At 43.3% G+C, this 23,107-nt stretch overlaps 1 protein-coding gene across 3 annotated transcripts in view; it reads left to right on the top strand.

The window, feature by feature from the left end:
- TMEM192 (transmembrane protein 192) overlaps window positions 1-13,868 on the top strand; it is a 37,962-nt gene extending 24,094 nt beyond the window's left edge. Inside the window, exons 4-6 of one of the 3 annotated variants that reach the window (XM_034959367.3) lie at window positions 198-332; window positions 3,127-3,229; window positions 9,012-13,868. In XM_034959367.3, coding sequence (XP_034815258.3) covers window positions 198-332; window positions 3,127-3,229; window positions 9,012-9,150 — 377 coding nt within the window. In that variant the 3' untranslated portion in view covers window positions 9,151-13,868. Of the gene's footprint in view, window positions 1-197; window positions 333-3,126; window positions 3,241-9,011 lie in introns of all 3 variants that reach the window. The other 2 variants (XM_034959368.3, XM_034959370.3) reach the window with 2 other exon arrangements.
- The last annotated feature ends 9,239 nt before the right edge of the window (window positions 13,869-23,107 follow it).

Here is a 23,107-nt window from a genome sequence, read left to right as displayed (position 1 = left end):
CCCAAAATGCTGAAATTACAGGTGTGAGCCACTGCACCTGGCCTGGATCTTCATTTCTGAAGGCTCTGATCACTCAGGAAATTACAAGTGTTTTAGGAGCTCTGTGTAAGGAACCAGACAAAGACCAACTATCTATTGGACAAAGACCATATATGTCTTTCTCATCACATGCTGTGTTTTATGTTTCTCCTCCTCAGGCAACACAGTGCTTCTCCTCATACTATGCATGCAGCACTCCTTCCCAGAGCCTGGCAGATTGTATCTTGACCTCATTCTGGCCATCTTGGCACTGGAACTCATCTGTTCCCTGATATGTCTCCTCATTTACACAGGTGAGAATTACAATGAGCCTGTTCTTATAGGAACCTCGAACTGCTTCCTTTCCTCCCAGTTTAAAGTATAGCCCATTAGCGACAAGGAAGTTCTCTGTGTATCTGAGTGGTGACCACATGCAGACTTCTTTAATTTCAAACCAGCAGGAAGGTACAGCCACCACCAGTGAGACCCCATTCTTTTAAGATTGTGTCATTAATAAATTTTTGTTAACGCAAGTGAAACTTTTCCATTAAAACAAGACACAAACTTTTTGGGCTGGGAATGGTGGCTCAAGCCTGTAATCCCAGCTCTTTGGGAGGATGAGGCAGGAGGATCACTTGAGCTCTGGAGTTCAAGACCAGCCTGGACAACATGATGAAACTCCATCTCTACAAAAAATACAAAAAATTAGCCAGGTATGGTGGTGCACAAATGTGGTCCCAGCCCCTCGGGAGGCTGACGTGGGAGGATCACTAGAGCCTGGGAGACAGAGGTTGCAGTGAGCCAAGATCACGTGCCTGCACTCCAGCCTGGGTGACAGAGTAAGACCCTGTCTCCTAAAACAACAACAACAAAAACATCCACAAACTTTTGCTTCTCTGAAGGCAGCTGAAATGTCAGCTTGCCATTTAAAATTAAAAATTAAGAAATAGGCCACGCACAGTGGCTCATGTCTGTAATCCTAGCACTTTAGGAGGCTAGCACTTTAATAGAGATGGGGTTTCGTCATGTTGGCCAGGATGGTCTCTAACTCCTGACCTCAGGTGATCCGCCCGCCTTGGCCTCCCAAAGTGCTGGGATTATAGGCATGACCCACCGCACCCAGCCCCAAATTTTATATATTCATCTGCTTAATGAAGTTTTCATCCACATGTCCCACAGGCACCAACAAGATCAGAATTGAACAGAACATAATTTTCTTCAAAATTTCCCTCCATCCTAACCGTCCTCTTCTAGCTCAGTTAACAATACCAGCCTGCATCCACTTGATAAATCAGAATCCTAGAAACGTAGGAGTCATCTACCTTCTTCCTTCTACCTCACTCCCCAAGAACTGGATAGGATTGGTGATCAGTCAGTCATCAGTCTTATTCAGTCTACCTGTCTTTCAGCTCTGTCTCTTTTCTTTGGTCCCTGCCACTGCCTTGGTTAGGTACTCATCATCTCTTGCATGGCTACATCCAGGAGACACATAACAGGTCTCTTTCCCTCTGTCCACTGATTCATATTTCTTATTCCTGCCAACATGATCTTGTTTATACTTAACTCTGATTGTTAACAGCTTCCCTGCCCAGAGTTTTCTAATAGCTGAAGGAAAAAAAATCTAATGTTTTCATGTGGCATAAAAGGCATTTTCTTTATTTTTTTTTTTGAGTTGGAGTTTCACTCTCGTCACCCAGGCTGGAGTGCAATGGCGTGATCTCAGCTTACTGCAACCTCCGCCTCCTGGGTTTAAGCGATTCTCCTGCCTCAGCCTCCTGAGTGGCTGGGATTATAGGCGCCTACCACCACACCCAGCTAATTTTTGTGTTTTTAGTAAAGACAGCATCTCATCATGTTCGCCAGGCTGGTCTCAAACTCCGGATGTCAGGTCATCTATCCGCCTCGGCCTCCCAAAGTGCTGGGATTACAGACATGAGCCACCACGCCCAGCCTGAAAGGTTCTCCTTGAATGGCCTCTACCTAGCCTGCTCTTCAGGGATGATGGTGAGATCCTTTCAAAGACTGCCAGTTGCTCTGAGGATAAAATCTAAATGTCTTAGGCCGGGCCTGGTGACTCACGCCTGTAATCCCAGCACTTTGGGAGGCCGCAGCGGGTGGATCACTTGAGGCCAGGAGTTTGAGAACAGCCTGGCCAACATGGTGAAACACCGTCTCTACTGAAAATACAAAAAAATTAGCTGGGTGTGGTGGTGCACGCCTGTAATCCCAGTCGGGAGGCTGAGGTGGGAGAATTGCTTGAACCTAGGAGGCAGAGACAGAGGTTGCAGTGAGCCAAGGTTGTGCCACTGCACTCCAGCCTGAGTGACAGAGCAAGACTCCGTCTCAAAAAAAAAAAAAAAGTGTAAATGCCTTGCATGACACACCAGCCACTCCTGATGCATTCTCTGCCTATCTTCCCAACCCCACCCCTTGTCCATACACCCTCACACCCATACATACGTGTAGCTCCTCAAGACCATAGCATTTGTTCAGACTCCTCCTGCACCTGAAGCACCCTTCTTTATTCTCCTAGTCTGTGTGATTAATTCCTGTGTTTCTCTCAAGGATGGGCTCAAACTCTATCCTCTTTTCCCCTCTCTGATACCTCCTGTTGAGTTAGGCACTGCTTTCCAGGCCAAAAAGCAGCTTGACAACTCCTTGTGCAAGCCTCTTGCACAAGCTTCTATTGAAGGTACTTTCCATACTGTCTTAGAATGTAGGATTATTATCTGTATTTTCCCCTGGACCAGAGGAAGTCATGATTTCTGAATTAGATGGCTGGCTGGTTGCTCAACTTCTCTGGGCTTCACTGCGGGGTAAGAGGAGCATCCACTTCATGCAGGTGTTTATGAGAACTGAATGAGGGCATCCATGTAAAACATTTAAACTGTGCCTCATGTGTTCTAAGTACACAATAAATGTCAGCTATTATTGCTATTTCAATACTAATGTAATCCCTATATTCCCAGGGCTTAGAACAGCCCTGGCACATAGTAGAATTTGAAATACTCAAGGACGTTAATAAGAACAGCAAATTAGCATAATTTGAAAAAATGAAACTAGACTTGTCTTTCAGAATTCGATCTAATAATGACTTTATTATTTTAGTGAAAATCCGGAGATTTAATAAAGCTAAACCAGAGCCTGATATACTTGAAGAAGAAAAAATCTATGCTTACCCCAGCAATATTACCTCGGAGACTGGATTCAGGTAAGATTTAGGTGAGAATAAAATAATTGAGTTTTTTCCCCTAGAAAGCTAGAAACCATTCTGATGCTTGGAATTTATGATTGTGTATTTGTACTTTTACATTTGTTTGATTTGTTTATTTCCTTTCAGCTGTGGTGAAATCAAGTCTAAATCAGGATGTGTAAATGTATTAAATAGGCCATATATTTGATGCAAAAAATTAACCACTTAGCCAACCTATTTAACCTCTCAAGAGCTTTTGACATCATTAACTGGTTACTCCCTCCTTGAAGCACCTTTTTTTATAGGTGTCTTTTTTTTTTTTTTTTTGAGATGGAGTTTTGCTCTTGTTGCCCAGGCTGGAGTGCAGTGGCATGATCTTGGCTCACCGTAGTCTCCACCTCCCAGTTTCAAGCAATTCTCCTGCCTCAGCCTCCCAGTAGCTGGGATTACAGGCATGCACCACCACGCCTGGCTAATTTTGTATTTTTAGTAGAGATGGGGTTTCTCCATGTTGGTCAGGCTGGTCTTGAACTCCTGACCTCAGGTGATCCGCCCGCCTCAGCCTCCCAAAGTGCTGGGATCACAGGCGTGAGCCACCTCGCCCAGCCTGTTATTTTCTTTTTAAGGGATAGAGGCTCTCTGTATTGCCCAGGCTGGCCTCAAACTCCTGGGCTCAAGCAATCCTCCCATTTTAGCCTCCCAAACAGCCAGCCCGGTCTGCCCACCCTTATTTCTATCCAGTCTCTCCCTAAGTGACTTCCATGGTAATTAAAATATCATTCATATCTGTTGGAGATCTTGGGGCTAAAGTAGATGTAAAAAACTATACATGCCCAGCTAATTTTTGTATTTTTAGTAGCGACAAGGTTTCACCATGTTGGCCAGGCTGGTCTCAAACTCCTGACCTCAAGTGATCCATCCACCTCGGCCTCCCAAAGTGCTGGGATTACAGGCATGATTACACCACTCCTGGCCATGTCTGTGGTTCTTCTCATCCTGCTTTTGGATCTATATAATCTGGGACACAAGTTATTCCTTAACATCATCTGAAGTGGATAGCAACAGACATAAGAATATAGTCAGTATATATAAAGAAAGTGTGGGCCAGGTGGGGCAGCTCACGCCTGTAATCCCAGCACTTTCGGAGGCCGAGGTGGGTAGATCACCTGAGGTCAGGAGTTCAAGACCAGCCTGGCCAACATGATGAAACCCCATCTCTACTAAAAATACAAAAACTAGCCAGGCACAGTGGCGCATACCTGTAATCCCAGCTACGTGAGAGGCTGAGGCAGGAGAATCGATTGAACCCGGGAGACAGAGGTTGCAGTGAGCCAAGATGGCGCCACTGTGCTCCAGCCTGGGCAACAGAGCGAGACTCCATCTCAAACAAAAAAAAGAAAGTGTATTACTTAGGGGCTTAAGAAATGGACTCAGTGCCATTACTGATGTACTAGTTAAAAAAAGAAAAAGAAAAAAACATGACTGGGCACGGTGGCTCATGCCTGTAATCCTAGCACTTTTAAGAGGCTGAGGTGGGCAGATCACGAGGTCAGGAGTTTGAGTCCAGCCTGACCAATATGGTGAAACCCCATCTCTACTAAATATACAAAAATTAGCTGGGCAAAGTGATGCACACCTGTAGTCCCAGCTACTCAGGAGGCTGAGGCAGGAGAATCGCTTGAACCTGTGAGGCGGAGGTTGCAGTGAGCTAAGATTGCGCCACTGCACTCCAGCCTGGATAACAGAGCAAGACTCTGTCTCGAAACAAAACAACAACAATAAAAAACTTTATAGATAAAGGAAAGAGATACTTTTAAAAACAGTTGTTGAAATAAATATAGTTTAATGTATTGGCTTTTAGTAAGGCCAATTTTTGAATTAGTGTCATTTTTAAATTAGCTTTTATAAACTGAACTGTTGTTAGGCACAGGTGTGAAGTGACAACACAGGTGTGACGGTGTTGAATCAGGATGCACATTGCTTTTTATTATAGTGTGGAATATAAATACTTAATGAATAAAAAGAAAAAAGAACAAAAAACAAAAACAAACACTTAATGAGCAGCAAGTCCAAGGTTCTTCATCTTGGGATCGTTATCTCTGTCCCACAGTGTAAACTGATGATATCTTGATAGTTCTAGAATCCTTTACCCTCGGTTTCTTGAAGCCTGGATTATACTGTCTATAATTCTCAATACGTACAGAACTATGAAAACGGAGGTGTCTTTAGTGAAATAGATTCTTTCCCCTAGAAAATACAACTTTTTTTGTCACTTTTCACTTACCAAGATCTGCCTTCTTATTTTGTTTACTCTTTTTCTTCATTCTAACCTAAATAGAGGAATAACTTTAGTATCAATTGTTGATTATCTCTTTGTTGACTTTTGGGCTTATTAAATTCAGAGACTGTTCTTCCTGACCTTGACCCTTTTCATATTTCATCTTGTTCCCCCTGAGCACTGAAGAGTTTACCTAATATTGCTCTCTTATGACTTAATGGAAAGCTTTTTAAAATGTATTCCCTTCACCTCATGGGGTTAACTTTGGGGCAATGAAATTCAGTTTATGCCGGACGTGGTGGCTCACGCCTGTAATCCCAGCACTTTGTGAGGCCGAGGCGGGTGCATCACCTGAGGTCAGAAGTTCAGACCAGCCTGGTCAGCATGGTGAAACCCTGTCTCTACTGAGTATACAAAAATTAGCCGGGCGTGGTGGCGCGCACCTGTAATCCCAGCTACTCAGGAGGCTGAGGCAGGAGAATCGCTTGGACCCGGGAGGCAGAGGTTGCAGTGAGCTGAGATCGCGCCATTGCACTCCAGCCTGGGCAATGAGAGTGAAACTTTGTTCCAAAAAAAAAAAAAAAATTCAGTTTATATTCCTCTTTTACTTTTAAAATTTGTATGGAATGCTTCTTTGAAAATGCATCTCAGTTTGAAAATTTGAATCAACTTCCAATGAAAGAAGGTAAATCTAGCCACACGTTTATCCCTTCACCCTCCCCAGATCCTTCCAAAAGGATAGTGAAGGATTAAAAAAGACCACCCTACCTACACTAGCAGAAAAACTGGAGGAGAAAGGGACCATCGATGGTTGAGTGATTTCTGAAAATGTGTGGGCTACAGAATACAGATGAAGGAGCGGTAAACAATACCACAGGGCAGAGAGGCTACATTTAGAGGACACGGGGAGAAATAAAGCCAAGGAGGCAGCCACTCTTTTTGTGTAGCCCCAGAGAGACTTGGAACTCAGAAATGAATAGGATGCCCAGGAGTGGAACATAGGGCAGGGAACAGGGATGTTAATTGAAAGTCTACTGTATATAGACGATGTCCAGGTCTGGGTGTGGTGGCTTAGGCCTGTAATCCCAGCACGTTGGGAGGCTGAGGCGGGTGGATCACTTGAGGTCAGGAGTTTAAGACCAGCCTGGTCAACGTGCTGAAACCCCATCTCTACTAAAAATATAAAAATTAGCTGGGTGTGGTGGTGCACGCCTGTAGTCCCAGCTACTCGGGAGGGTGAGGCAGGAGAATCGCGGGAACCCTGGAGGCGGAGGTTGCTGTGAGCCGAGATCATGCCACTGCACTCCAGCCTGGGCAATGGAGTGAGACTCTGTGTTGAAAAAAAAAAAAAAAAAGAAGATGGTCAGTCATGGTGGCTCACGCCTGTAATCCCAGCACTATAGGAGGCCAAGGAGGGCAGATCACTTGAGGTCAGCAGTTTGAGACCAGCCTGGTCAACATGGTGAAACCCTGTCTCTACTAAAAATACAAAAATTAGCCGGGCATGGTGGTACATGCCTGTAATCCTAGAGGCTGAGGCAGAAGAATAGCTTGAACACGGGAGGCAGAGGTTGCAGTGAGCCGAGATTGCGCCATTGCACTCCAGCCTGGGCCACAGAGCAAGACTTGGTCTCTGCCGGACGCGGTGGCTCACGCCTGTAATCCCAGCACTTTGGGAGGCCGAGGCGGGTGGATCATGGGGTCAGGATATCGAGACCATCCTAGCTAATACGGTGAAACCCCATCTCTACTGAAAAATACACACACAAAAAAAATTAGCCGGGCGTGATGATGGGCGCTTATAGTCCCAGCTACTCAGGAGGCTGAGGCAGGAGAATGGCATGAACCCATGAGGCGGAGTTTGCAGTGAGCTGAGATTGCACCACTGTGCTCCAGCCTGGGCAACAGAGCAAGATTCCGTCTCAAAAAAAAAAAAAAATAGAGACTCGGTCTCAAAAAAAAAGTCAGTATATACAAGAGTTGACTCTACTCAGAGCATATCCCTTCTCAGTTCCATCAAGATAACTTGAAAACCTTTATATAAAGAGTATTTTTTCAGTGAATAGCCCAGCTCAGGAAAAAAAAAAAAAAAAAGAGTGGGAGGTTCCTAGGTGGTTTATACATATTAAGTGCTAAATGTTTGTTGTGTTAACCTCTGAAGACCAGAGAGTTTAGGTAACTTATTAAGTTCACACAGTCTGTGGGTGACAAAGTCAGGATTAGAATTCAGATAGTCTTTTTCCGAATATACTTATAAATAATAGCATATTCAAAGTTTTTTTCATGTTATGCTTATAAATAATGTGGTTATTGGCTGGGCGCGGTGGCTCACACCTGTAATCCCAGCACTTTGGGAAGCTGAGGCGGGCAGATCACCTGAGGTCAGGAGTTTGAAACCAGCCTGGCCAACATGGTAAAACCCTGTCTCTACTAAAAATACAAAAATTAGCTGGGCATGGTGGCAGGCGCCTGTAATCTCAGCTACTTGGGAGGCTGAGGCAGGAGAATCGCTTAAACCCAGGAGGTGCAGGTTGCAGTGAGCAGAGATCATGCCACTGCACTCCAGCCTGGGCAACAGAGCTAGACTCTGTCTCAAAAAATAATAATAGTAATGTGGTTACATAGCCCATTCCTGTAACCACATTATTTATAAGCATAACTATTTATTTCTAAGAATAAATCTTTTTTGTTCACATGGGACCATTCCCATGTGATATTTTTCATGCTGAATTTCTCACTTACCATCCCTTGAAATAGTTCCCTTTTAGCACATATAGAATATCTGAGTAAAACACATCCAATAACATTTTATTTCTTGAATAGGCAATTTTTAGTCAACATTAAAATTCATCTGGCATATTATTGTCATTATCATTATCATCATCACTATTCCTAGTACTAATATCTTAAATTAGTGGAAGGAAATTAAAAACACTTTATAGCTATTACTTCTGAGCAGTGAGACCAAAGTGGGTTGGGGCAGTAGTGTAGGAAGGAGTTAGATTTTTTTTGTTTGTTTTATATACTTATATAATATTTTTATTTGTGTCAGGTGCAAAAAGGTACATTTTTGTGGTATGGGAGAAAAAAGGAGAAATGCAAAAATAAACAAATGCCATACATTTAAAAAATTGTTTCCCATGGTCAGAGTAGTCTATTTTAATCGTCATCTGATATTGAATGAATTTTGCCTTTATTTATCTTTAAACGCCATTTAAGTTGATTACTTATACTCAATTATCTTACTCTAACAAATTAGGATCCTTCTTAAAGCAATGATGGCCTTTTTTAAAACATAGAGGTGTGAAAGTTTATAGCATTTTAAATTTATTTCAAGAGTAGAAGTTACTAAAATGATTTATGAAAATAATCTTATTTGGCAATATTACCCTGGCTTCTGACATCTAAGAAAAGGTGACAAATACAATATGCTTTACTAAAAACTAGTAGGTACTCATTTGCAAAGACACTAATGAGTATTGGTGAATATGTGTAACCCATTTATATCTTGATTATTTGCAGAACTATTTCAAGCCTAGAAGAAATTGTTGAAAAGCAAGGAGACACCATTGAATACCTGAAGCGACACAATGCGCTGCTGAGTAAGCGATTGTTGGCTCTCACTTCCTCAGACCTGGGCTGTCAGCCAAGTAGAACGTGAGAGGCTCACGGTCATGACAGCAATTGCAGAGGAACCCAGAGTAATTGAGACTGACTGACCACCTGACAAGCTGCCACGGGGAACTGCAGCTTTTGCTGAATAGCATTTTACAGTGTTTGTTGGAAACCTGAATTTGGTTCTGACTTCTGTGGCTTATGGGTCATTTGAAAAGTACCTGTAGAAGCCCGGATAACTTGAGGGGAATGTCTGTTTTGTACTTTTGGAAATTATTTAACTGCTTGGTTTATCCTAGGATCAGAGGCTAAAGAACTCCATAGTCAACACTTTTCCACCTGACATTAGAACCCTGTAATGATTTCATTATGGATAGGGGAAGTCTAACAAGACAATCGATTTTAAACGGGGTTTTAATCAAATAAGTTCTTCCCACTTTTAAGCTGATGAAAGAAGTCATTATTTCTTGTGAATGTTTTTTCCTGGAGAGCCTTATCATGTATTTTATATGCTTATGTGGTGTTGGATGACATCATGAACCATATAGCTTTTATAGAGAATTTTTCTCACCATAGGACTGAGGTCTCACCAGGTGATCTACTATGCAAACTCCTACAGTTTTCTATTCTTAAGTAATAAGGGCCGGGCACGGCGGATCATGAGGTCAGGAAATCGAGACCATCCTGGCTAACACGGTGAAACCCTGTCTCTACTAAAAATACAAAAAAAATTAGCCGAGCATGGTGGCGGGCGCCTGTAGTCCCAGCCACCTGGGAGGCTGAGGCAGGAGAATGGTGTGGACCCGGGAGGCGGAGCTTGCAGTGAGCCGAGATCACGCCACTGCACTCCAGCCTGGGCGACAGAGCGAGACTCCGTCTCAAAAAAAAAAAAAAAGAAAAAGAAAAGAAATAAGATATGATGATTGATTACTTGGACCAGTGTTAGACCGACCTGTGTTAGACAAACCTGTGTTGCCTATTATATTGGCAGCACCTTCCATTAGCAATAGCTGAAAAATTCAGAGAAGAATTTAGAACTTTCACTTTATTTTTGCCATTCTTCAAGAAGTTGCTGTATATTTCAGTCTGGTTATACCTTCAATTGATCAATAACTTCAATTATAGGAAAGGCATCTTCTATAATTTTAAATTACTGTAAAAAAAAGATACCTTTTAAAGCCTTGGATTATACTTAAAAATTGTAATGGAAGAAATGCATATTAAGTTATATGCAGATATTAAACATCTGATTCTGAAGATAAAAATGAAGTATTTTTCAGAGCAAATGGCATTATTTCTCCATTTTTCCTAGTATGCCCCTCTAATTTGTCAATTTGCTGTTAGCACTGTTATATGCTGCCTTAGAAAGACTTTTGGTTGAAGGCTGAATATGAGGGGAGGGGATATTTGTGACTGTGTTAATCTTTTTTGATCATTAGCTGAATATTCAATATTTGATATGTAACCATATAGGGATGTGTTCGATATAACTATATAGGCAAGGGATATATTGATTTGGCCACATCTATTTGATTTATGGAGGGCAAATACCTGTTTCTTTTAGATACAGCATTGCCGGGGCATTCTAAAAGTTTTCTACTAAGATAAAGATGATTGTGTATGGCTGGGAGCAGTTGCTCATGCCTGTAATCTTAGTACTTTGGGAGGCTGAGGCAGGAGGATCACTCGAGGCCAGGAGTTTGAGACCAGCCTGGGCAACAATGAGACACTGTCTGTCAAAAAAAAAAAAAAAAAAGATGGTGTGTCACCTGCACACAACATTCACAAACTAAAGCCAAATTGTATTTTTAAAATTTCCTTTCTCCCTTCCGTTTTTTTTTGTTTTTTGGGGTTTTTTTTTGTTGTTGTTGTTGTTTTTGAGACAGAGTCTCACCCTGTCGCCGAGACTGGAGTGCAATGGTGCCTTTCTTTCTTTCTTTCTTTTTTTTTCAGACGGAGTCTCGCTCTGTTGCCCAGGCTGGAGCGCAGTAGCATGATCTCGGCTCACTGCAACCTCCGCCTCCCGGGATTAAGAAATTCTCCTACCTCAGCCTGCTGAGTAGCTGGGATTACAGGCACATGCCACCATGCCTGGCTAATTTTTGTATTTTTAGTACAGGCGGGGTTTCACCATGCTGGCCAGGCTGGTCTCAAACTCCTGACCTTTTGATCCGCCCTCCTTGGCCTCCCAAAGTGTTGGGATTACAGGCATGAGCCACTGTGCCCGGCCTTCCTTTCTTTTTAATAAGTGTATGTATCTCAAAGCCATTGCCTTCTCTAGAAATCTGTTTCTCTGTTCTGGAAGAGCCTATAAATTTTGCCTTCAGTTGTTTTTCTTTTCAAAAGGGAACACCAGTGGTAGATGATTAACTCTTATTTATTTTTAAAATTTAATTTGGATCTATAGTCAGTATCTGAGATTTATAGGATGAACTTTGGTTTACAAGGAACAGTGTAGTTAAAAAGTTAGGGTGCCTATGTTCTTATGTAATCATCAACATGTTTGTTGTATAATCATCAACATTTTTCTGAATGCAATGATGAACATTTCAAACAATAAATGAAAATGAAACTAAGTATCAGAAGTAGCAAAACAGCTGATGCAGTGGCTCACGCCTGTAATCCCAGCACTTCGGGAGGCTGAGGCAGGTGGATCACCTGAGGTTAGGAGCTCAAGACCAGCCTGGCCAACATAGTAAAACCCCATCTTTACTAAAAATACAAAATAAGCCAGGCATGGTGGCACGCATCTGTAATCCCAACTACTCAGGAGGCTGAGGCAGGAGAATCACTTGAACACAGGAGGCAGAGGTTGCAGTGAGCTGAAATTGCATCACTGCATTCCAGCTTGGGCAGCAGAGCTAGACTCGATCTCAAAAAAAAAAAGAAGTAACAAAACAGAAAAATGAACAAAACAATTTAAATGTTAAACATTCTATTCACCAGGCTGGTAATTGTGCTAGCACTGAGGATACAAAAATTAAAGACTCTGGTTGGCAGCTTACATTCTAAAGAGAGCGAGGAATAGATTTCCAGACTCTGTGCTAAGTGCAGTAATGACAGTAGGCCCAACGTGCTGTAGGAGCTCCACGTCAGGGGGTACCCTGGGGGCAGGAGGGTAGAGGGTTTTAAGAATGCCAGACAAAACAATGAGTAAAGTAGGAAGGCAAATAGCTACAAAATATCACAAGCACTGTGTATAGCTGGAACCAAAAGTGTGAGGCAGGACCTGGGTGGAGAGGTAGACAGGGTCAGAGCTTGGAGGGCCTTGATACTATGCTGGAAGACTGCACTTTATCTTGTTGATAATGGGATCCTCTGAAGCATTTCAAGCAAGGAAGTGACAACGTCAGTTTTAGTTTCAGCAGGATCAGATGGTAGTTCAATATGGAGGAAATATGTGTGGCAGAAAGATATGGCCCTGAACTAGGGCAGGTATAGTAAACCTTTTATTATAAGTATGTATGTGTATAGGTATATAGATAGATATAGGTATATATGTATGTATATGTATTCCAAATGACAACAGTATCACGACTTATTATAAAGTTAAAAGCTCATTTTTTTAAAAATGGCAATATGGAAAAATATAAAGCAAAACAATTATTTGAAATCTCACTACCAAGGGATTATACCAATGTACACTTTTTTTGTTTTGTTTTTTGTTTTTAGTCTCACTCTGTCTCCCAGGCTGGAGTGCAGTGGTGTGATCTGGGCTCACTGCAACCTCCTTCTACCGGGTTCAAGCAATTCTCCTGCCTCAGCCTCCCAAGTAGCTAGTACTACAGATGCATGCCACTATTTTTTAGTACAAAAATATAAAAAATTTGGGCCGGGTGTGGTAGCTTACGCCTGTAATCCCAGCACTTTGGGAGGCCAAGGTGGGTGGATCACAAGGTCAGGAGTTAGAGACCAGCCTGGCCAAGATGGTGAAACCCCATCTCTACTAAGAATACAAATATCAGCCGGGTGTGGTGCAGGGTGCCTGTAATCCCAGCTACTCTGGAGGCTAAGGCAGGAGAATTGCTTGAACCCAGCAGGTGGAGGTTGCAGTGAGGCAAGATCACGCCACTGTACTCTAGCCTGGGCCACAGAGCAGCCTCCATCTCAAAAAAAAAAAAAAAAAAATACTAAAAATTTTGTATTTCGGCTGGGCACGGTGGCTCACACCTGTAATCTCAGCACTTTGGGAGGCCGAGGCGGACAGATCACGAGGTCAGCAGATCGAGGCCATCCTGGCCAGCATGGTGAAACCCTATCTCTACAAAAAATACAAAAATATTAGCAACATTAGCTGGGTGTGGTGGTGTGCGCCTGTAATCCCAGCTACTCAGGAGGCTGAGGCAGGAGAATTGCTTGAGCCTGGGAGGCAGAGATTGCAGTGAGCCAAGATGGTGCCACTGCACTCCAGCCTGGCGACAGAGCAGAGCGAGACTCCATCACAAAAAAAAAAAAAGAAAGAAAGAAAAGAAAAAAAATTATATTTCTAGTAGAGACGGGGATTCACCATGTTGGCCAGGCTGATCTTGAATTCCTTACCTCAGGTGATCCACCTGCTTTGGCCTCCCAAAATGCTGGGATTATAGGCATGAGCCAGCTCACCTGGTCTCCATACCCTTACCAATAGTGGGTGTTACCTTATTTAAGTCTTGACCCATCTGATGAGTGTGTCATTGTTTCAAATTGTATTTCTTTGGATACTAATGAAGTGTTAAACATTTTTTCCAAATTATATGGTCTTTTATAAATCTTTTATGACATGTATATTCAAGTCCTTTGCTTATTATTGTCCCAGGATATTCTTTTTCTTAACAAATAGAATCTTCTGGCTGGGCGTGGTGGCTCCTGCCTGTAATACCAGCACTTTGGGAGGCCGAGGCAGGCAGATCACTTGAGGTCAGGAGTTCGAGACCAGCCTGACCAACATGGAGAAACCCCATTTCTACTAAAAATACAAAATTAAGGCTGGGCGCAGTGGCTCACACCTGGAATTCCAGCACTTTGGGAGGCCAAGGCGGGCGGATCATGAGGTCAGGAGTTCGAGACCAGCCTGACCAACATGGAGAAACCCCGTCTCTACTAAAAATACAAAATAGCCAGGTGCAGTGAAGTGCACCTGTAATCCCAGCTACTCAGGAGGCTGAGGCAGGAGAATTGCTTGAACCCGGGAGGCGGAGGTTGCAGTGAGCCGAGATCGCAGCACTACACTCCGGCCTGGGTGACAGAGCGAGACTCTGTCTCAATAAATAAATAAATAAATAAATAAATAAATAAATAAATAAATAATAAATAAATCTTGAATACAAAACTCACATCTGGTAAGCTCTTGAGTTCTTGAAGAATCAAACTTTGAATATGTGACAATCACAAATTTGAGATCTCAAAACATTCTCTAGGTTTCCTAAGGAAAATTGTTTCATTCGTAAACCAGGGAAGCCTATCTCTAATTCTTCTCCCCTCCTCTCTATCCAGTCTCACCTTTCACTCTACTACTCTACTGAAACTGTTCTTGGCAAGGTCACCAATAGCTTCCTTCCACATTGCTTAAATTGGAGATGAATGCATAGGTCTCCTCTTTTAACTTATCAGCAACACTTGGCTCAGTCGATTGAGGGGGGGTCTGCCCCTCCACACCTGTGGGTATTTCTCGTCAGGTGGGACGAGAGACTGAGAAAAGAAATAAGACACAGAGACAAAGTATAAAGAAAGAACAGTGGGCCCAGGGGACCGGCACACCCAGCATGTGAGGACCTGCACCGGCGCCGGTCTCTGAGTTCCGTTAGTATTTATTGATCATTATTTTTAATATCTTGACGAGGGGAGTGTAGCAGGGCAACAGGTGGGGAGAAGGTCAGCAGGGAAACGTGAGCAAAGGAATCTGTATCATGAATAAGTTCAAGGAAAGGTACTGTGTCCGGATGTGCATGTAGGCTAGATTTATGTTTCTCTTTACACAAACATTTCAGTGTAGCAAAGAGTAACAGAGCAGTATTGCTGCCAGCATATCTCGCCTCCAGCCACAGGGCAATTTTCTCCTATCTCAGAATAGAACGAATGGGAATGGTCAGCTTTACACCGAGACATTCCATTCCCAGGGACGAGCAGGAGACAGAAGCCTTCCTCTTATCTCAACTGCAAAGAGGCCTCCCTCTTTCACTACTCCTCCTCAGCACAGACCCTTTACAGGTGTTGGGCTGGGGGATGGTAAGGCCTTTCCTTTCCCACGAGGCCGTATCTCAGGCTGTCTCAGTGGGAGAAAACCTTGGACAATACCCAGGCTTTCTTGGGCAGAGGTCCCTGCGGCTTTCCGCAGTGCATTGTGTCCCTGGTTAATCGAGAATGGAGAAAGGCGATGACTTTTACCAAGCATACCACCTGCAAACATATTGTTAACAAGGCACATCCTGCACAGCCCTAAATCCATTAAACTGATCCAATACAGCACATGTTTCTGTGAGCACAGGGTTGGGGCTAAAGTTATAGGTTAACAGCATCTCAAAGCAGAAACAATTTTTCTTAGTACAGATCAAAATGGAGTTTCTTATGTCTTCTTTTTCTACATAGACACAGTAACAATCTGATCTCTCTCTTTTCCCCAAGTTGATCACTTCCTCCTTGACTCCTTATTTCAGCTTGGCTTCCAGGACACTACAGACACTACATTCTCCTCGTTTTCTTCTACTTCACTAGCTTCTTCTTTTATCTGCTTTGCAAGTTCCTTTTTGTTGGTATTCTCCAGGGCTCAACCCCTGGGCCTCTTGGCTTCTCCATCAGCGTTCACTCTCTTGGTGGTCTCACACAATCTCATGACTTTGATAGAATTTATGAGCTGATAATTTCCAAATGTGAATCTTCAGCCAGGCCTTCCTCCCTGAACTCCAGACTTATGTGTCCAACTGCCCCTTCTAGATCACTACTTGGGTATATAAAAAAACACCTCAAACAGAACATGTCCCCAGCTGAGCTATCTGCCACAGTCTCTTCCACCCCTGTAATGGCAGCTCCTCTTTCTCTCAAACCCTATAGACAATTAATCAGCAAATCCTGCTGGCTTTTCCTTTAAAACATACCCAGAGTCCAACCAATTCTTGGCACCCCCAATGCTACTTCCCCAGCCACTATAATCTTCACCTGGACTATTATAATAGTCTTTCGGTTTTTTGGTTTTTTTTTTTTTTTTTTTTTTGGGAGGGAGTCTCGCTCTGTTGCCCAGGCTGGAGTGCAGTGGCGCGATCTGGGCTCACTGCAACCTCCGCCTCCCAGGTTCAAGTGATTCTCTTGCCTCAGCCTCCTGAGTAGCTGGGATTACCGGCACATACCACCACACCCAGCTAATTTTTTTATATTTTTAGTAGAAAGGGGGTTTCACCATGTTAGCCAGGCTGGTCTTGAACTCTGGACCTCAGGTCATCCACCCGCCTTGGCCTCCCAAAGTGCTGCAATTACAGGCATGAGTCACTGTGCCTGGCCCTATTATAATAGTGTTTTTCTTTTTCTTTTTCTTTCTTTTTTTTTTCTTGAGATGGAGTCTCACTCCTGTCGCACAGGCTGGAGTGCAGTGGCGCAGTCTCGGCTCACTACAACCTCCACTGCCCAGGTTCAAGCAATTCTCCTTCCTCAGCCTCCTGAGTAGCTGGGATTATAGGCGTGCTTTTTTTATTTTTAGTAGAGACGAGGTTTCACCATGCTGACTAGGCTGGTCTGGAACTCCTGACCTCATGATCCTCCCTCCTTGGCCTCCCAAAGTACTGGGATTACAGGCATGAGCCACCACACCTGGCCTATAAGAGTCTTTTAAGTGATCTTTCTGCTTCTTACTACCTCTCCACCCTGACCCTCCAGCCCCATGCACACACACAAAAAGCAGCCAACAATATCCTTCTAAAACACTACTCTGATGGTTCCCTTTTTCATTCAGTAAAAGCCAAAGCCTGGACAGTGGCCTTCAGGGACCTAGAAAATCTCCACTTCCCACCCCACCCCACCTCCTCTCTCCTACTCTTCCTTTGTATACCCTGTGTCAGTCACACTGTGGCTTTTGGATTGCTAAGCACATTCTTACCTGAGGACCTTTGTGGTTGCTGTTCCCTCTGCCTGGAATGATCAACTCCCATATATCTTTTTCACATCTTTGTTCAAATGTCACTTGTGGCCAGGTGTGGTGGCTAACGCCTGTAATCCCAGCACTTTGGGAGGCTGAGGTGGGTGGATCACTTGAGGTCAGGAGTTGGGAGACCAGCCTGGCCAACACGATGAAACCCTGTCTCTACTAAAAATACAAAAATTAGCCAGGCGTGGTGGCACCTGTCTGTAATCCCAGCTATTCAGGAGGCTGAGGCAGGAGAATCACTTGAACCTGGGAGGTGGAGGTTGCAGTGAGCCAAGATCGCACAGCTGTACTCCAGCCTGGGTGACAGAGTGAGAATCCGTCCCCCCCCCAAAAAAAAAATCCTCCCACTTCAGTCAGCCTCCTGAGTAGCTGGGATTATAGATGTGCACCACAACACCACACATAACTTTTATTATAGTATATTGTTATAATTGTTCTATTTTGTTATTAATGTTGTTACTCTCTGTGCCTAATTTATAAATTTAACTTTATTGTAGTTATGTGTGGATAGGAAAAAATATAGTGTTCGTAGGGTTTAGTACTATCTGTGGCTCCAGGCATCACCTGAGGTCTTGCAATGATTCCCCTGCAGACCTGTGGCTCCAGGCATCACCTGAGGTCTTGTAATGTTTCCCCTGTAGATAAGGGGAAAATATTGCATGTAACTTACTTGTTTACTTTGTCTGTGTCTCCTGATAGAATGTAAGCTCTATCTTTTGCTTACTACTGTGTCCTTCATGCATAGAACAGTGTCTGGCACAAAGTAGGCACTCAGTATCCGTTGATGAATTAATGTCACTAACTTCAGTGATTTCACTACTGGAATTGTAGTAGAAAAACTATGCTCACACATGCTCAAAGCCTGTTCCTGTAATCCAGCTGTAACCTGGGCTCTGTTTTCACTTTCTGTTTATGATGTCCTGAACTGAGAGATTATTTTTTTAAGGTCTTGTTTAAAAGTTTATGTCTAGGATACACTAAAAAATAACAATATATCAGAAATAAAAGAGATAAGACTGCTAGTTTTTATAATCACTGCTATTTACTATTGTCCAAAAGTGCCCATCAATACAGTTGGATAAAGGAGCAGGATTAATTTGTGCATGGGATGGTTATATATTAATATCTAGAAAATTTAAGAATTAACCATTAGACATCTAGAGAATTTAAGAAAAACCATTAGAAAGCAAGGGTGGCAAACTGTAAAACATGAAGATAACAATTTTCTTACATACCAAAAAGAACCAGTTTAAAATACAATTGGAAAGGTACCATTGCCGATTGCATATAAACATATATTCAGGAATATTTGTTAACCTTTTAGAGCTCTGCTCCTACTAATCCAGTCCCATATTAATAAATATTTAAGACATTTCTGTTATTATAGAGGAACTAGATGTTCAGATAGAAATTTCAAATTGGGGCGGGGCAGGGTGGCTCACTTCTGTAATCCCAGCAATTTGGGAGGCCACTGCTGGAGAATCTCTTGAGCCTAGGAGTTGGAGACCAGCCTGGGAAACATACGAAGACCCTCTCTCTGTTGAAAAAAAAAATTTTTTTTTTTGAGATGGAGTCTCACTCTGTCGCCCAGGCTGGAGTACAGTGGCGCAAACTCTGCTTACTGTAATCTCTGCCTCCCAGGTTCAAGCGATTCTCCTGCCTTAGCCTCCCTAGTGGCTGGGATTACAGGTGCCTGCCACCACGCCCAGCTAATTTTTGTATTTTTAGTAGAGACGGGGTTTCACCAGGTTGGCCAGGCTGGTCTGGAACTCCTGTTAAAGTGCTGAGATTACAGGCGTGAGCCACCACGCCCAGCCCACATTTGTAATTTAAATGAATAAGATAAAAATAACCTATTAGAAAACACATGGCCATGGCCGGGCGCGGTGGCTCACGCCTGTAATCCCAGCACTTTGGGAGGACGAGGTGGGTGGATCGCCAGCTCAGATGATCGAGACCATCCTGGCTAACATGGTGAAACCCCGCCTCTACTAAAAATACAAAACATTAGCTGGGCGTGGTGGCGGGCGCCTGTAGTCCCAGCAACTCGGGAGGCTGAGGCAGGAGAATGGCGTGAACCCGGGAGGCGGAGCTTGCAGTGAGCTGAGATTGTGCCACTGCACTCCAGCCTGGGTGACAGAGCAAGACTCCATCTCAAAAAAAAAAAAAAAAAAAAAAAAACAGATGGCCAATCATGGTGGCTCATGCCTATAATCCCAGCACTTTGGGAGGACGAGGTATGATGACTGCTTGAGCCCAGGAGTTTGAGACCAGCCTGGGCACCTTAGTGAGGCCCCATCTCTTTATCTTTTAAAAAATAATATTAAAATAAAATAAAATAAATGGATAAAGTTAGTAGGAAACACCAGACATGTTCATAAAAATATTCACTCATTATTGCTATTTCTTATTGTTCTGGAAGATCCAACAAAACATTTAGATAAGAAAAAGTATATGGAGTTATATAGATTGCATTTTCTTATCAAATAAGGATTGACTACCAGCTAACTCCAAAGAACCTAAGTAGAAAAACTATCACAGGCTGGGTGTGGTGTCTCACGCCTATAATCCCAGCATTTTGGGAGACTGAGGGGGGCGGATCACTTGAGGTCACGATTTCAAGACAAGCCTGGCCAACATAGTGAAATCTCGTCTCTATGAGAAATAAAAAAATTAGCTGGGTGTGTTGGCAGGCACCTGTAATCTCAGCTACTTGGGAGGCTGAGGCAGGAGAATCGCTTGAACCTGGGAGACAGAGGTTGCAGTGAACCGAGATTGCACCACTGCACTCCAGCCTGGGCAACAGAGCGAGACTGTCTCAAAAAAAAAAAAAAAGAAAAGAAAAGAAAAGATAAACTATCACAAAAATATATAAATAAGAGTATTCAGTAAGGTTCTGGGTGCGAAATTAATAGGTAAAAATCAGTTGCTTTAATACAAGCAACTACCAGTTAGAAGACACAATTGAAGAAAAGGCCCCATTTACAATAATAACAAAAAAGATGAAGTACCCAGATCTTTTTGAAGAAAACTTTAAAACACCACTGAAGAATAAAAAGAAGACTTGAAATGGTAGGCTGTGTCCTTGGATGGAAAGTCTTGACGTCATAAACATGGCAATTCTCTCTCAATCTATGTATGAGAGGATTAATTCTACAAGGTATTAAGTGTATTATAATAATATAATAATTAAAACAGTGTGCTACTGCCCCTGAATAATTACATCAATGAAACAAAATAGTAAATTTAGAAATAGACCAAAGTGTATATGAGACTTTAGTATATAAAAGATGTTGTTTCAGGCTGGGCACGGTGGCTCACACCTGTAATCTCAGCCCTGGGAGGCCAAAGTGGGTGGATCACAAGGTCAGGAGTTTGAGACCAGCCTGACCAATATGGTGAAACCCCGTCTCTACTAAAAATACAAAAATGAGCCGGGCGTGGTGGTGCGTGCCTGTAGTCCCAGTTAGTCGGGAGGCTGAGGCAGGAGAATCGCTTGAACCCGGGAGGCAGAGCTTACTGAGAGCCAAGATTGTGCCACTGCACTCCAGCCTGGGTGACAGAATGAGACTCTTCCTCAAAAAAAAAAAAAAAAAAAAAAAAAAAAAACGGTCGGGCACGGTGGCTCAAGCCTGTAATCCCAGCACTTCGGGAGGCTGAGGCAGGCAGATCACAAGGTCAGGAGATTGAGACCATCCTGGCTAACACGGTGAAACCCCGTCTCTGCTAAAAATACAAAAAATTAGCTGGGTGTGGTGGCAGGCGCCTGTGGTCCCAGCTACTCGGGAGGCTGAGACAGGAGAATGGCATGAACCCGGGAGGTGGATCTTGCAGTCAGCTGAGATCGCGCCACTGCACTCCAGCCTGGGCGACAGAGCCAGACTCTGTCTCAAAAAAAAACAAAAGAAAAAAAGTGTTTTGTTTTTTTTTTTTTTTGGAGAGGGAGTTTGCTCTTGTTGCCCTGGCTGGAGTGCAATGGTGTGATCTCATCTCACCGCAACCTCTGCCTCCTGGGTTCAAGCAATTCTCCTGTCTCAGCCTCCTGACCAGCTGGGATTACAGGCACGTGCCACCATGCCCGGCTCATTTTGTATTTTTAGTAGAGACAGGGTTTCTGTGTGTTGGTCAGGCTGGTCGTGAACTCCCTACCTCTGGAGATCCGCCTGCCTCAGCCTCCCAAGTAGCTGGGATTACAGGTATGTGCTACCACACCCAGCTCATTTTGTATTTTTAGTAGAGACGGGATTTCGCCATGTTGGTCAGGCTGGTCTCGAACTCCCCATCTCAGGTGATCCGCCCACCTCGGCCTCCAAAAATGCTGGGATTACAGTCATGACCCACCTTGCCCGACCATATTACACCCTCCTTAATATACTTTCTTTATTTGGCTTCCAGGTCAGCACAATCTCTTGGTTTCTTCCCACCTTATTGGTGACTTCTCAGTCTCCTTTGCTGTTTCCTCTTTTTCTATACCCATTTTAATGTTTATATTCAATAAAATTCACTGTTGGTATATAGTTCTATGATTTTTGAAAAATGGTCATAAAGTTGTGTGACCAATATTACAATAGTAACAGGTTGAGACTTTGGAGATGTTGAGATGAGGTGAAAGTATTTTGCATGTAAGACAGATGTGCATGTTTGGGACCAGAAGATGGACTGTAGTAGACAAAATCATGTCCCGGCCCCAAAGATGTTCATGTCTTAATCCCAAGAACCTGTGAATATTTTAATTTACATAGCAAGAGAATTTGCAGTGTGATTAAATTAGGAATCAAGAGAGATAGTGAGATTTTCTTTAATCAGCTCTCTGGGCCCACAGTAATCTAAAAGCTCCCTTTTCTGTTTATTTTTAAAATTTATTTATTTATTTATTGTAGACATGAGGTCTCACTATGTTGTCCAGGCTGGTCTGGAACTCCTGGCCTCAAGTGATCCTCCGGTCTTGGCCTTCCAAAGTGCTGGGATTACGGGCATGAGCCACCATGCCCATCCAAAAGCATGCTTCTAAAAAGCATGAAGATACGAGAAAATATTGGAGACCATTTTTACAATCGTGGTATAGGAAATGACTTTCTATATGACTTGAAACCAGATCCACAATATGTATAATGTTTTGTAGTAATTTACACCAAGAAAAAATTTTTAATTGAAAAAAATTGTGTGTATCAGGATTAAAAATAGAGGTCATGAGGCCGGACGTGGTGGCTCACGCCTGTAATCACAGCACTTTGGGAAGCCGAGGAGGGTGGATCACCTGAGGTCAGGAGTTTGAGACCAGCCTGGCCAACATGGTGAAACCCTGTCTCTACTAAAATAAAAAAATTAGCCGGTCGTGGTGGTGCACACCTGTAACCCCAGCTACTCAGGAGGCTGAGGCAGGAGAATCGCTTGAACCTGGGAGGCAGAGGTTGCAGTGAGCCGAGATCACACTATTGCACTCCAGCCTGGGCAACAAGAGTGAAACTCTGTCTCAAAAACAAAAAAGAGGTCATGAGATGGGAAATCCCTCAACTTCTCATAAGGAATTTATGAGACCTATATTGATCCCATCCACTCCTCCTTACCTTTTTAAATTTTCTATTATTTATGTTTTTACAATTCCACTGGAACCTTTTTTATTTTATTTTTTATTTTTTTGAGATGGAGTCTTGCTTTGTCACCCAGGCTGGAGTGCAGTGGGGCAACTTCTACCTCCTGGGTTCAAGTGATTCTCCTGCCTCAGCCTCTCCAGTAGCTGGGGACTACACGCCCATGCCACCACGCCCAGCTATTTTTTTTTTTTTTTTTTTTTAAGATGGAGTTTCGCTCTTGTTGCCCAGGCTGGAGTGCAATGGCGCGATCTCGGCTCACTGCAACCTCCACCTCCCAGGTTCAAGTGATTCTCCTGCTT

This window comes from Pan paniscus, chromosome 3 (assembly GCF_029289425.2).
Source record: "Pan paniscus chromosome 3, NHGRI_mPanPan1-v2.0_pri, whole genome shotgun sequence".
In the NCBI taxonomy this organism is placed as follows: Eukaryota; Metazoa; Chordata; class Mammalia; order Primates; family Hominidae; genus Pan; species Pan paniscus.
Note: the sequence above shows the minus strand (reverse complement) of the source record. Positions and strands in the feature narration are given on the sequence as shown.